Raw genomic sequence first — 13,386 nt, forward strand, 5'->3', positions numbered from 1 at the left:
AAGGTTTAGATGCTAGATGGATGCCATGGAGAGACATTTGTTCAGGTGACATATTGTAATATTGAATGGATTATTTTTTTTCTGCCAAAGAGGGACTTAAGACTAGCTGTTGCTTAATGAGCAGTGTTAGTTAGCCATTGACCATATGTTCAATGGAAAACAAAATAAATTTCATTTGAAGTTGTTCTTTGCTAAGCCTTGACTGAGTATTTTCAGTTCTGTCATGCCATTTTTGGTCTGCTGAGTAGCCAAAGGATTGTTTGACTCTAGTACTATGACCAATGCTTGGAGTATGTGTTTGTTCATCTTTTGATGTAACTCTGTGCATTTATTTATATCTAATTTAAAAAAACACAAACCCAAAACTTATTAAAAGTGAGACAATGCAAGTGACCAGCAGCAGTCTTATGGATTAATGCGTATGTCTCAAAAATAGCTTTATTCTCCCTTTTTGACTTACGGAAGTTTAAAATGCATCCTTTCTTTAGGTTTCTCGGCATGAGCGACGAATATCTCAAATTCAGCAACTCAACCAGATGCCACTTTATCCCACAGAGAAGATTATTTGGGATGAGAATATTGTACCAACTGAATATTATTCTGGAGAAGGTATGATTAGTAGTTCGGTACATGCTGAAAAAAATTAAAAGCAGTAGTGATGTCTATGTTCATTCTGTCTTTGGAACTTACATATGCAGCACTTCGGCATATTCCAGCATCTTAGATTAAGGTTGCCTTTTTTCACGTCATGAATTAGGAACTCTGAGATGAAATTGCTAACAAATTCATAGAATCACAGAATCTCCTACATTGGAAAAGACCTGTAAGACCATCTAGTCCAATCATTAACCTAGTACTGACAAGCCCACCACAAACACTAACTTGCTTCTAATCTGGGTAACAGATGTAACCAGCTGTGGCACACGTAGTTACTGTAAGGTGAAACAGGTTGTAAACATGGAGCAGAAAAGCTTTTGTCTGTGCTTTTCTCTTCAGTATGTTCAAAAAAGCCTTTTTAAAATGAAAAAAAAAGTGCAATGATGGGAGAAAATTAACACTAATTATCTTACTCTTTTATTTCAAGGTAGAAATGTACACACAGTGCGTAGACTACCTTTCAGTGACTAAATTCAGAAGGTAGCGTTCTTGCTCAATGTGCTCATGATCAAGGAAGCAAACGCCGTGTGTTGCAAACAACGAATTATGTAATTTTAAGCTTTGCAATACACAGCATGTATATTTTTGCCTAGCTACTTTTAAAAACTGTTGGTTTTATGTGCATCATGAGAATTCTCACTAGGAACGTGAAAATTTTCATTTGGAATGTGGAAATTCCAAATAATATATATCTTCAAAGATTAGTATACAGTATGTGTCCGGTTTCAGCCATCAGTATTCTATACCCTCCTCCATGTAGTTTTAATTCAGAGGTTTTTTGTGTAAGTATGAGCCTTATGTTCAGCTGCTTAGCATAAATTATTTGGGGGGGGGATAAATTCTTTGTGAACAAGTATTAATGAGAAGAAAGAGTTTTTTAAAATTTGACCCCTTTAATATGGGGATCAAAGGATCTTAGTCCAAACAAATACAAATGCCATCTAGAAATCTGCCCAAGAAGAGATAAAGTACTTATGTTCAGTATGATGCAAGTCGTTAAACGCTGATTCGGATTCTTCTGAATAATAGGTATCCTGATGGGGGGTTATCCTTAAAAAAAAAACAAACAAGCACAACGACACAACAAAAAAAACAGGCCAAAAAACCTCAAAACAAACAAACAAAAAACTCACCAAAAAAAAAACCCAAATCAGGGTGATTGCTCTGATTTCTAGGAAATTAATATATAAACCAAGATTATTTTTTTTATTATTTCAGTAAACAACATATAGGTTACTTTAATGCTCTGAGATATTCAGGTTTTTAAATGCAAGTCAATGTAGCTTTACTGTCATTCAGACTGTTCTGGAAGACTGACTTTGCAGTACTCAAACTTGTTCATGTACTCTTTGTGTATTTTGTGTTTTATTAACCAAATATATTAATCACAATATATGTGTTATTGCAAGGGTCAAGGAAGCAGAAATAGCAGCTCATCGCATCTGTTTCTGTGCTGTTTTGTTACTTTTTAATAATGCATTGAAGAAATTTTATTAATGGTGGAATGTGATTTTGGCAAGTAACAGTGGTTGCTAGTGGAAATGTTTCCTCCTGTGGGAGCTCTTTTGCTGTATTTCTCCTTTTTGCTTCTCTTAGTTTCAGTTTACACTTTCTCTTTTTGATCTCCATGTGTTCTCCAGCCCTGATTTCAAACAAGACAGTTTAGCTTTTGTGGTCTTGGGGTTGGGTTTTTTTTTGTGTTTTTAAAAGTAGCTAAATTCTTTCGGCATAAAACTTAAAATAATTTAGCCCAAGAAAAATAGGCGTATTGTTTTTATTTTATTTTTAAAAATGAGGGAAGAAGAATATGTGTCTGATAAATACGTGCAGCCTTAAAGAGGTGTTGCTTCAGGCCCTGCCCTTTGTACATATAACTAGCTTTACAGGACAAGGTTTGTTACTTGGTGTTGAGAAATGTGTTAAACTATTTTATCACCATGAGGCTTTCCAGAATAGAAATTAGTGTTCTGTCGCCTTTCTTCCCTGCCATTGTGTCTCAATGCATGTGAAAGCCAATATGTAGTGCATATACCAGTGAAAACTTTCAAGGATAATATTGCGGGTTAGAAGAGCCTGATGCTTTTGCAGGACTTAAGCATAGGTGTTGAACTGGAACGTTAGTTCAGTAATGTTAAATGAGTAATGTATAGGAATCTTTATTATGGAAAATTTGCTTTGAAGGCTACCCTAAAGCTGTGTAAGCTTTAGGACCTCTCTAGGAGTTTTAATACTCATTGTTTAGTTAGATCTAACCTTCTTATGTTTTTCTTTCTCACTGAAAAATGAGAAAGGTTTGAAATTTGAAATGAAAATCTATAACAGTAACAGAAACTTATAAGGGAAGTTGTATATTAAAATTTGATTTCTTGGCTTAAAACTTTTTTCTACGATAATGGTTTTCATGGCTGCTAATAAACATAAGGGATTGGAATTGGGGAATTGTTGGATAATGCATAGTTTTTATTGGTTAATGAGCCTTTTTCATCATTAGTTAATGCTGTCACAATTGTTGAATTCCCAAAGTATTGCTATTTTGCCCTGCATTTGATTTTTATAAAACCAATTTTGTTGTAGTCTGAATAGAGGGAAGGATTCAGTCTTAAAATAGTTCGCTATATTACTACCAGAAGGATGAAAATTCCTTTAATCTTGTGCATGTTTATTTATCTTAGTGGTGTATATTTATAAAAGGAGTAGTTCTTAGAATCTCCCAGGATAACAACTATGGCAGTTACAGAATCTGTATGTATTTATGAATTCGTAGAACCAATGTATTAATTCATCATCTTTTTTGTTTATCCATCAAATACCTCTTCCCTCCCACCCTTACCCCCTTAGGCTGTCTTGCACTTCCCAAATTGAATCTACAGTTTCTTACTCTTCATGACTACCTGCTGAGGAACTTCAATCTCTTCCGCTTAGAGTCTACCTACGAGATCAGACAGGACATCGAAGATAGTGTCAGTAGGATGAAACCATGGTAATATTTATTAACTGATGCAAACCAGTCAGTTCAACTTCAGTTGTAATCAAAGTGCTTTCAAGAATGAGTAACTGATATTGTGTATATAATAAATGTATACTAACAAACGTATTATAAATGATTACATAGATACTATGTTTTATACTAACTTCTTCCAAAAGGTGTTGCCATCCTGTGGGAGTATTTTGTAGGGGTGTGTTGATATATATCCCTGTAGGTGTGTTAAGATAACACGTTGGATGCTAATAACCAACGTTTGTTGTGTTAAGATGGATGATTTCATTTTCTGCAAGTACTAAGCCTTGGCTGATGTTACAAAATCTAGAAACTTTACCACCAACTCTTCTGGTTTATGAGAGGTGTTACTGAGTATTCTTGAATTTGCCATCTACCATGTTTTGATTCTCTGTAGATTTCAAGCAGTCATTTGGTGTGATATTACTGACATTCAGTAGTTGCTTTTTGTTGTCTTTCCTTTATTCTCTGTGAGTTTTTATTTGTCTTTTTTTTAAATAATGCCAGCATAAGTTGCCTCTGTTTCTTGAAATACAAGAATAAGTCCATTCATGTTATGCTTCAGTTTTAAAATGCAGGATTATGTAAATCTACTTCAGTATCATGTAAAATTAAGATTTCTACTTTTGTCTTCGAGCTGACTGTGAGGTAAATTGTTTCACAATTTAAAAAAAAGAACTGACTCTGTTATCAGATAATGACTAACAAAACTTTGGTGTTGGGGGGTTTATTGTTTTTTGGGTTTTTTTTTTTTTAGGTTATCGGAATATGGAGGTGTGGTCTTTGGTGGATGGGCTAGGATGGCACAACCCATTGTCTCTTTCACAGTGGTGGAGGTGGCAAAGCCCAATATTGGTGAAAACTGGCCCATGCGAGTACGAGCAGATGTTACAATTAATTTGAATGTCCGAGATAACATCAAAGATGAATGGGAAGGTACTTAATGTTCTTTGAAATAAGGTGCTCAAAATAGATGCACATCAAAATACACTTTGATGTAGTCTTATTTGTAAGAAGGGTTTTTTTATCTGAGATACAGGTTTGCCAATCTTAGTATGCTGTTTAAAAAGGTAGTTACTCACATTCTAACTCTAAGAAGTTTGTACTTTCCTAAAATGAAGGTAGAAATTATTAAAGAATTTACATGTACATTGGGAACAGAATGTTTACTATTCCAGATTGATGTCATTCAGTTTGTAACTGTAAAATTCTGCCCTTTACAGGGAATGTGGAAAAGTAACTTAGCATTTTAAATTAATATGTTTGCTAATAATGCCATATTGGAAAAGTAGTGGGGAATGTGATATCTGTCTCATATACAAGTGGAGAGGACAGATTTTGATTTAATTCAAACCAGTGCGTTTAACTAGTTTTCAGTATATTTGAATGCTATTAGGAAGTGCTGACTGTACCAAAGACTGTTTCTTACAAGTATCCACAGGCAACACTTCTTTTGCTTGGGGAATTGAACTTTAGTTGACCGTGTTGGCAAGTGGCATAGAAGCGCGTACTTGAACTTGGATTATCAGTAAATGTCACTCCCTTCTCTTTTGTTAGAGAAACCTGTTAAATGTGCTGGAGCTGCATAGTGTGATTACAGGTCACGTAGCACAAATGCTAAAGCTGGAGTGTGTGATAAATAAGTAGATACAAGTTTGGGAATATAGATTTCTGTTAAAGTAGAAAAGCTGGGAGGATGGCAGCAGACTTCACTATGCTGAAGGTAGCTATATAGTGGTGCACCTAGCTATTTAAATACTGGGACAGCCGGTGTGATTTCAGAAGCAGTGATGCTTTAACTTAATAAAAACTGAGATGAAGAATTGATGAATCGTTGCCTGATGGAACAGGGTCTCAGTGAAACTGCTTTGGGTTGCATAATAGCCAGTGAGTAATGAGAAATTATTTGTCTCATGTGCAAAATACAGAATGTGTTTACTATAAATTTTGAAGGTGTCTTAGATCTGTGAGAATCTATAGGAAAAAAAAACTGGAGGAAAGGATTAGCGTTCAAAATTACATTAGTGAATTGGAGAAATTGCATTTTAAAAAGTAGGGTGTAGTTCAACAGTTATGAATATTAAGATGCTAAACTTAAGCAAGAAGAGCAACTGCACAAATGCATGTTGGGGGAATAACTTGTTAGGCAGCAGCTCTGCAGAATGAAAATAGTCTGAGGTCATCATCACTCAAAAGCAAATGTGACTCCACAACAATATGTTACTTCTGAGGGAAAAAGAAAAACACTCAACCATGTTATATCGGGATTTATAAACTGGAATGTAGCACGGAAAACAAGTGACTTGGTTAAGTGACCTCTTACCCTGTTAAGTAGATAACTAAAGTAACTTTGTTTAGGATTTTGTTCCCATTTCAAGGCACTGCACTTAAATTGTTTAAAGAAAAATAATTGAAGGTTAGTCCAGAAGAACGCAATGAGAATAAGAGATTAATGGTGCACTGCTTTTGAGATAAGACTGAAAATATCTAGGTTGTGTAACCTAAGTAAGATTATTGGGAGAAGAGTAATCTTGACATAAATAAGTTTGTAGTCATGAAAAAAGTAGTCAATTTCTCCTTGTTATATCTGAAGTTCTAGCAGATCTTACTGTGCAGGAATAGTGGAAAAGATGACAATGTCCTATGGTTCTGTATCCTGAAAGTTACAGGTATATTTTGAAACAGAACACATTATTCTCTATAAAATAAAGGTGGGGTTTTATTTACATGAAATTCTCATGTATTCTACTGTGTATATGTATTAAAGAATGGAAAAAGTAAATGGCATTCAATCAAATTGCTGAATGTTCCTTTTGGGAATCAGGTCTGCGTAAACATGATGTCTGCTTTTTGATTACGGTACGTCCCACGCAACCTTATGGCACCAAGTTTGACCGACGACGACCTTTTGTTGAGCAAACTGGTCTGGTGTATGTCAGAGGCTGCGAAATCCAGGGCATGTTGGATGAGAAAGGTCGTGTTATTGAAGAAGGTATGGTATACCAAAAACTTGTTTGAAAGGTTTACTTTTTTCTCCTTTTTTTTTTTTTTTTAATTAACAGCCTAATCATCAACTTGCTTCTCTTCTAAGCAAAGCTCATTGAATTCATTACCTACTTGAAAAAACAAACCAATTCTGTAAGCAGCCTGAGGAAAGTTAACTAGCTCCCTCTGGTAAAATCTGATATAATTAGATTAATTAAATAAATCCAGTACATTTTGGTTTTAGGAACAAAATATCTTATATTCAAAAACTCTAGTAGAAGTGGGATGACAACATGAAATAAGAATGTTTGTAATATCATGCAGAAGTAAGTTTCATCATATGAATTTGTCTAAATTTAATTTCAGGAGTGATTGTCACTTATTTGAATGATAATCTGTTTGTAGCACTACTTCAAATTCTCATATTACCTTTTCATTATGGGCAGGACCTGAACCCAAACCAAGACTTAAAGGGGATTGCAGAACATACAGAGTATTTCTGGACCCAAATCAGTATCAACAAGACATGACCAATACAATCCAAAATGGAGCAGAAGATGTTTATGAGACATTTAATATAATAATGAGAAGAAAACCAAAAGAAAACAATTTCAAGGTAAGGTACTGCTTATTGACTCTTAGGATAAGAGTTTGTCTGAATACGCCAGCAGTACTAAGATGCGTTGATTTTAGATGCATGTAGTTAGGCTTTTTAGGTGGTGTTTGGTGTTGGTTTCGCTTCAGAAAGTTAGAGCGTGTCACCTGGTGATAACTTCCCCCTGCAGCTAAGTGTTGAAGTAACTGAAAATGAGAACAGTCCTACTTCACACAAGTATATAACATAACATTAGTTTATATTTTCAGTCTTTTAATGTGTAGCCTACAGATTAGTTGTATTTGGCATTCTGGGTCAAGGGAGTACGTGGAATGTTTTTGTTGCCTGATGTAATAGTGGACTGTAGGAAAAGGAGGAGTAACTACTCAAAAGGTGAAAATTGGAGAAACTTGCTAGCTTTGGGAAGCATCACTGAATCAGTTTCTTATTGGGCTTTGGAGGGTGTCAGATGAGATTTTTAGCACTGGATATATTTGGTAGTCCTTATAGGGATTGTATGCTAACTGGAGCTTTGTCGATTGAATGGTGCTTCTTTTCCTGCCCTAACAGTTTTCACGCAGTTGCAGTGCATTATTCTTTGGCATTTTACTTCCTTGGGTATTCATTCTCAAGAGAGCCTTCAAGGAATTTGGTCACAGTTCAAAGTAAACCTGTTGCTAATGCATTATGATACTGTATATTGCCTGTAAGAAAGATTAAAATTACGCACACAACTTTAATTCAGTTTTGCATATAAGTTCAGCAAATGTTGTTTCTCAGGAAGCTTATCGATAACTTACTTTCTGTTAAAGCAAGAGGAGGAAAGTTTTCCAGCAAAGTTGAAATGATTATTTGAGTTTCTAGAATTGTGAATTGACATAAATTTAACTTTGACCAAGTGGTCCGTGTTGCGCATAGTAAACTGTTTTCATTAGGTGGCATAATTACAGAATCATAGGGTCATTTAGGTTACAAGGCAACTCTGGAGATTATCTAGTCCAAGCCCCCTGCTCAAGCAGGGTCACCTGCAGCAGGCTGTCCAGGACCATGTCTAGTTTGGTTTTGAGTAGCTCCAAGAATTAAGAATCCAAAACTTCTCTGGGCAACCTCTTCTAGTGCTGAGTTGTCCTTGCGGGGAAAAAAAAAAAAAAACCTTGCGGTTAATTTTACATTATAAGCACAAGTGCTCACTGCCAAAGCCTGTTTGTGTGCCGACGCTGTAGACTTTTTTTAATTCGCATATGTATGCACTTTTGTGTAGTCAGAAGGAAAGTGCTGCATTGAATACTTAAGTTCCTTTAGAATTGCTATCAGTTGTGAGTCTAGCTTTCAAATTTGTACTGTATATGTGCAGCTAATTGACAGGCAAATCACAATGCAAACCATTCTATGCTGTTTTTTACTTAAGTCCCATACATTCGTCAAGACAAACTAAGATATTTCCAGTTTTATCATGTCACTACGAGTTTGGGTGCAAGCATTCCACGTCACCTGCAAACTTTTCTAACTTCAGCTTGATAAAAGAAAAAAGGCATCACTCTCATTAGTGTTGACAGTGTATTGAACAGATAGAAGGCATCTTGAAGTTTAAGCTGAACTTGTAGAAGAATACAAGAGTACACTTGTGCAGTCTTAGTAAATTAAGCAGATGAGACAGCGGTGGAAGTGCAAATACCGTGTTTGCTGGAGGTGACACCATTATGTCACTACAACTGGTCAGCAGTGTTCTTACAAGAACTAATCTTACTGTTTTTTACATGTACAGAAGTTACTTTTTAAAAGCTAAAGCCAAGTTTTTGTGATGTAAAACCAGCATATTATCTGTTAGGGACATATTTCTTAAACTTTCCTCTGAGAAATAGATCATGTAGATGTAGAAATACTACTTGAAGAAGCCACGTTTTCCAATTTGTGCTTTTCTTAGCACAAATATATTATGCTATGCTTAATATACATTTAAGCCAGAAACACTTGTTTTATATTCGGAACAAAAATATAAATATTCTTAGTTAATATGGGACTCGTCCATCAGTATATCCTGTGTCTCTGAAGTAATTGCAGGGCCTTCAGGCTTCAGAAGTTAAGTGCAGGACCTCTCTGGTCCTGCAGGTCACGTACTAAAATGTTCATAAGACCAAGAGCAAGAAGAAATGCACGTTCACTTCTTCCAACAGCTAGGAGTTTGACTAGCCAGAGATTCCTGTACAAGGGCAGACCTGCTATGACATTTTTCCTTGGTACGAGAATTAAATTTGAAATAGTAGGAGCCGTTCTGCTGGTAGACAATCAAGCAACCTTTTTAGATAAGGAAAGGGTGGAGCGTATAACTTAACATCAGTCTTAAATTTTTTTAGTGCTAAGTTGCCTTTGAGTTAATAACTTTACAGAGCTATCACAGAATCCACGGCATGGTTGAGATTGGAAGGAATAGGTTCACAGATTCACAGAATGGTTGAAGTTGGAGTGACCTCTGAAGGTGATCTAGTCGAAGCCCTGGTTAAAGCAGAGTTAACGAGAGCAAGTTGCTTAAGATCTTGTGACTTTGTACAGTTGGAATTGGATATCTCCAGTGATGAAAACTGCATAACCTGTCTGAACAACCTCTTCCAGTGTTCAGTTACATGTACAGTATAAACTTTTTCATGTATTTAAGTGGAATAACCTCTCAGTTCGTGTCCGTTGCCTCTTGTCTTTTTCACAGGACACTGCTAAGAGGAGCCTGGTTCCACTGTCCTTACTTCCTTCCATTTTGGTTTTTTTTTATACAAAGTTACAAAATGTCCCAGCACCCCTTGAGTCTTCTGTTCTGGAGGCTAAACAATCCGAGCTCTCTCAGCTTCACTTATAACAGATTCTCCAGTTCCTTAATCATCATAGTGGCCCTTTGCTGGGCTCGTTCCAGTATGTTTGTGTCTCTTGTTCTGAGGAGCCCAGCATTAGACACAGCACTCCAGTTACAGTATCGCCCATGTTGAGTAGAGGGGAAGAATCAGAATCTTTATAGAGGTTGACTGTTTAAGCAGGAATTATGACCACATTGCTTTGATTCCCTGAATGATACAACACAAGCAGGAAGGGGGCAGAGAATTCTACCTTGTGGAGCTGGATATGTATATTTAGAGTATCAAACTAGAATTTCACACTTTGTGGCTGACTATTCTTTACCAGATCTGCATTTGGAAGGTCTGTATCATATCCTGGTGTGGCTGCTCGTGCACTGTGTTTGCCAGCCATTTGTGTCCATGTTTCATGGCATAGTAAGTTGGAGGAACTGGAAATCAGCACAGGTTTCATATCCTGTGTTTCTTCTGCTTAAGAGCAGATGCATGATGTCCTAGTACTTTCAAGTAAGGTGGTTGTTGAAGACTTGCCACTAAAGTAGCCCTTTCACAGGAAGGCTAAAGTTCAGCTACCTCTTAGTTAGAATGCACACGCTCTGCAAGTCCAGAGTCTGGAGTATGATGGGTCTGAAGTTTTCACGGGAGGGGGAAAGGAGGGAAAATACTGACATAACCACAGATGAGTAGAGAAATTAATTTGGGGATGAAGAGCAAGCTTTTGGAGGGAAACTTTATCTGCCTGCAGGGATGAAATTTATAGGTTTGAAAGAGAAACCTTAAGCTGCATGAGGGTATTCTTGAGTTTATCAATTTCTAGTAAGAACTGGATCTGTGTTTTAGGGTGGCTGAGGCATTCATTTGCCATACAGTTGTGCATTACACTAAATATGATTTTTGTGCTGTTCAAAATAAAGAGTAGTTGTTTTAAAACGCTCTGTCTGTAGTCTTCAAAAAACCTGACATAAGGCTTACTGTGTGCTGCTTCCAGAAATTGATAGCTCAATCAGTATCTACAAAAGTGAACTTTTTTAGAAGAATATGTATGTGGAAACATGTTGGGGACTCTGGAGTCATCAGTTGTCTTGTTGATTAGTGAATTTAAATGGGGAAGGAAAGGGTTGAGAAGCAAGGAAAGTGCACTCCAAGATTATACATAGAAACCCAATGTGTGCCAGGACTGGAACCGTGCAGAAGTTTTAATGCATCTATAGTATAAAGAGCATCACCTTATGAAAGTCCTGGAGAAGAACCTTAAGCAGAAATATAATATGTGTAGCTATTGACAAAATGTGAATTGTTCGCTCATTGTACAACTTGGATGATAAGCTGAGGCCATAGCAGACGCTTTATTTTGCTTATAGGTTATTTTGAACTCTGCCTTTTTTTTCTCTTGAGTATTCTGGAATTAAAAATCTACTGATGATTATGGTCCTCTTTACTAGCGCTTTATTAACAGGATAGTTTACAAACTACATGGTTTGACACTGGTGTTTTGTTGAATATGTACACTGTATAGATACTGACTCAATCTAACGAAACACCTGTCAGGCTGTTACATGCTAGCATCTTAAAATAGACTTGTTTAGTCCTCACTATGTCACATTTTCTGCAAAAAGTCAATCTTTCCAATCATATTTTTTCTATTTTTCTAATTTATAGGCTGTTCTGGAGACAATTAGGAATTTGATGAACACAGATTGTGTGGTTCCTGACTGGCTGCATGACATCATTCTCGGATATGGAGACCCAAGTAGTGCACACTATTCGAAAATGCCAAATCAGATTGCAACTCTGGATTTTAATGACACTTTCTTGTCCATTGATCACTTAAAAGCTAGCTTTCCTGGATACAATATTAAAGTGACCGTTGACAATCCACTTCTGCAAATACCCCCCTTCAGGTGATCTGGAAATTTCAAGTACTTCTGGTCTGGTATTCTTGCTGAAGTGCCAATGTTGTCAGGTGAACTTGAGTTCAGTGGTTGAAGAGAGGTGCTCTTTGTTAAAAGAAAAGGTGTTAATATGTTAGTAGTAATATTTAGATATCACAGATATAACAGAATTAACCATACTACAATTTGGCTCAGGACCAGCTTATGCTCTCTTCTATATAAAATTGCATCAGAACATTGCTTATAGGTCAGCCTATTGAATATATGGGAAAAGCAATAGTATGATATAGAATCAAGACACGTAGTCACTTTTGCATTATGGTATCTAGCTTCCTCAAGTTCAGCCTAAAGATTTTTAATTACATAGTTTCCTTACATGTCTCATTAAAGCGAGCTAAGAACAGCAATTTCAACATCAGTTAAAAATTTTTGGAAACACCATTTACTCAAAGAATTAAGTCTGAAATCTCATAGTGCTTAGTTTATTTTAGAAATGGTTTCTGAAATAGGATGCCTACCTTTGTGACCACTAAGTGAGACTTACATGTTTTGTTTCAGTGGTGCTGTTGTCCAACATTTTTATACTTGGCAGTTCTGTCCCTCCTGGTGGACCTTTGGCAACCGAATTTCACAGTGCATGGTGTTGGAGAATAGTTTCTTTCTTTAGCTGGACTGAAGAAACTATATCTTTTTTCCCTGTTAAGTTAGTGAAAATTGAAATGTTTCCTTTTGAAGGAACAGATTTGACTGGGGAAGGAAAAGATGGCTTTCCTCCCCACACCAGTCAGCTCTTACAATGGCAGGGAGGTAATCTTCCATGCTATTTTTTAAACACTGCATGTAGACTATGTGTGGAGAAGACACTGACAGTATATAAAGATAGAAAAATAGTCTGAAGGTATCAAGACAAAATACCACGCACAATTTCCTTTGAACTAGTATTAATTTTCAGTTCATAGATGAAAATACAGATACTCCTTTTTATGAAGAGCTATTTATCTTCCTACTGCTGCATTTATCCTATAGAGACTAAGATGTTATTGCTGTCAAAATGTCTGCAGTGTTGTCTCAAGATAATTGGATAGCCATTGGAATTCCTTCACCGTGATTTGTTTCTGAATTAGAGTAGAGAAGCTTGCTAACGTAGGATACAGAGGGCTATAAAATCAAGTTATTACTGCTGAACAGACTGTGCCAGTGGCTTTCTGTTATAACTTTACTGCTGTCCCTTCCACATTCATTTATGAACTCTTTGCCTTCAGTGTGTTTCCAGCTGGCTCTCAGCACTGCTCCTGGCTTTTCAAGCTATGTGAAGAGCTTTTTGTCAGATAGGCTCTCTTAAAATCAGCTTCAACAATTTATTTGTCATTTCTTTTCCTTGTCCTCATTAATACTTTGTTGTCTGCAACTCTTCTTTCC

The 13,386-nt window shown here is 36.4% G+C and overlaps 1 protein-coding gene across 1 annotated transcript in view; it reads left to right on the forward strand.

The window, feature by feature from the left end:
- The window catches only part of AQR (aquarius intron-binding spliceosomal factor), a 73,441-nt gene that overhangs the window by 31,550 nt on the left and 28,505 nt on the right, over positions 1 to 13,386 (forward strand). The window contains exons 16-21 of the mRNA XM_009887000.1: positions 489 to 609; positions 3,496 to 3,637; positions 4,413 to 4,591; positions 6,480 to 6,647; positions 7,087 to 7,256; positions 11,735 to 11,976. Coding sequence (XP_009885302.1) covers positions 489 to 609; positions 3,496 to 3,637; positions 4,413 to 4,591; positions 6,480 to 6,647; positions 7,087 to 7,256; positions 11,735 to 11,976 — 1,022 coding nt within the window. The remainder of the gene's footprint in view (positions 1 to 488; positions 610 to 3,495; positions 3,638 to 4,412; positions 4,592 to 6,479; positions 6,648 to 7,086; positions 7,257 to 11,734; positions 11,977 to 13,386) is intronic.

Source organism: Charadrius vociferus, unplaced genomic scaffold (genome assembly GCF_000708025.1).
Source record: "Charadrius vociferus isolate BGI_N301 unplaced genomic scaffold, ASM70802v2 scaffold14, whole genome shotgun sequence".
Taxonomy (NCBI): Eukaryota; Metazoa; Chordata; class Aves; order Charadriiformes; family Charadriidae; genus Charadrius; species Charadrius vociferus.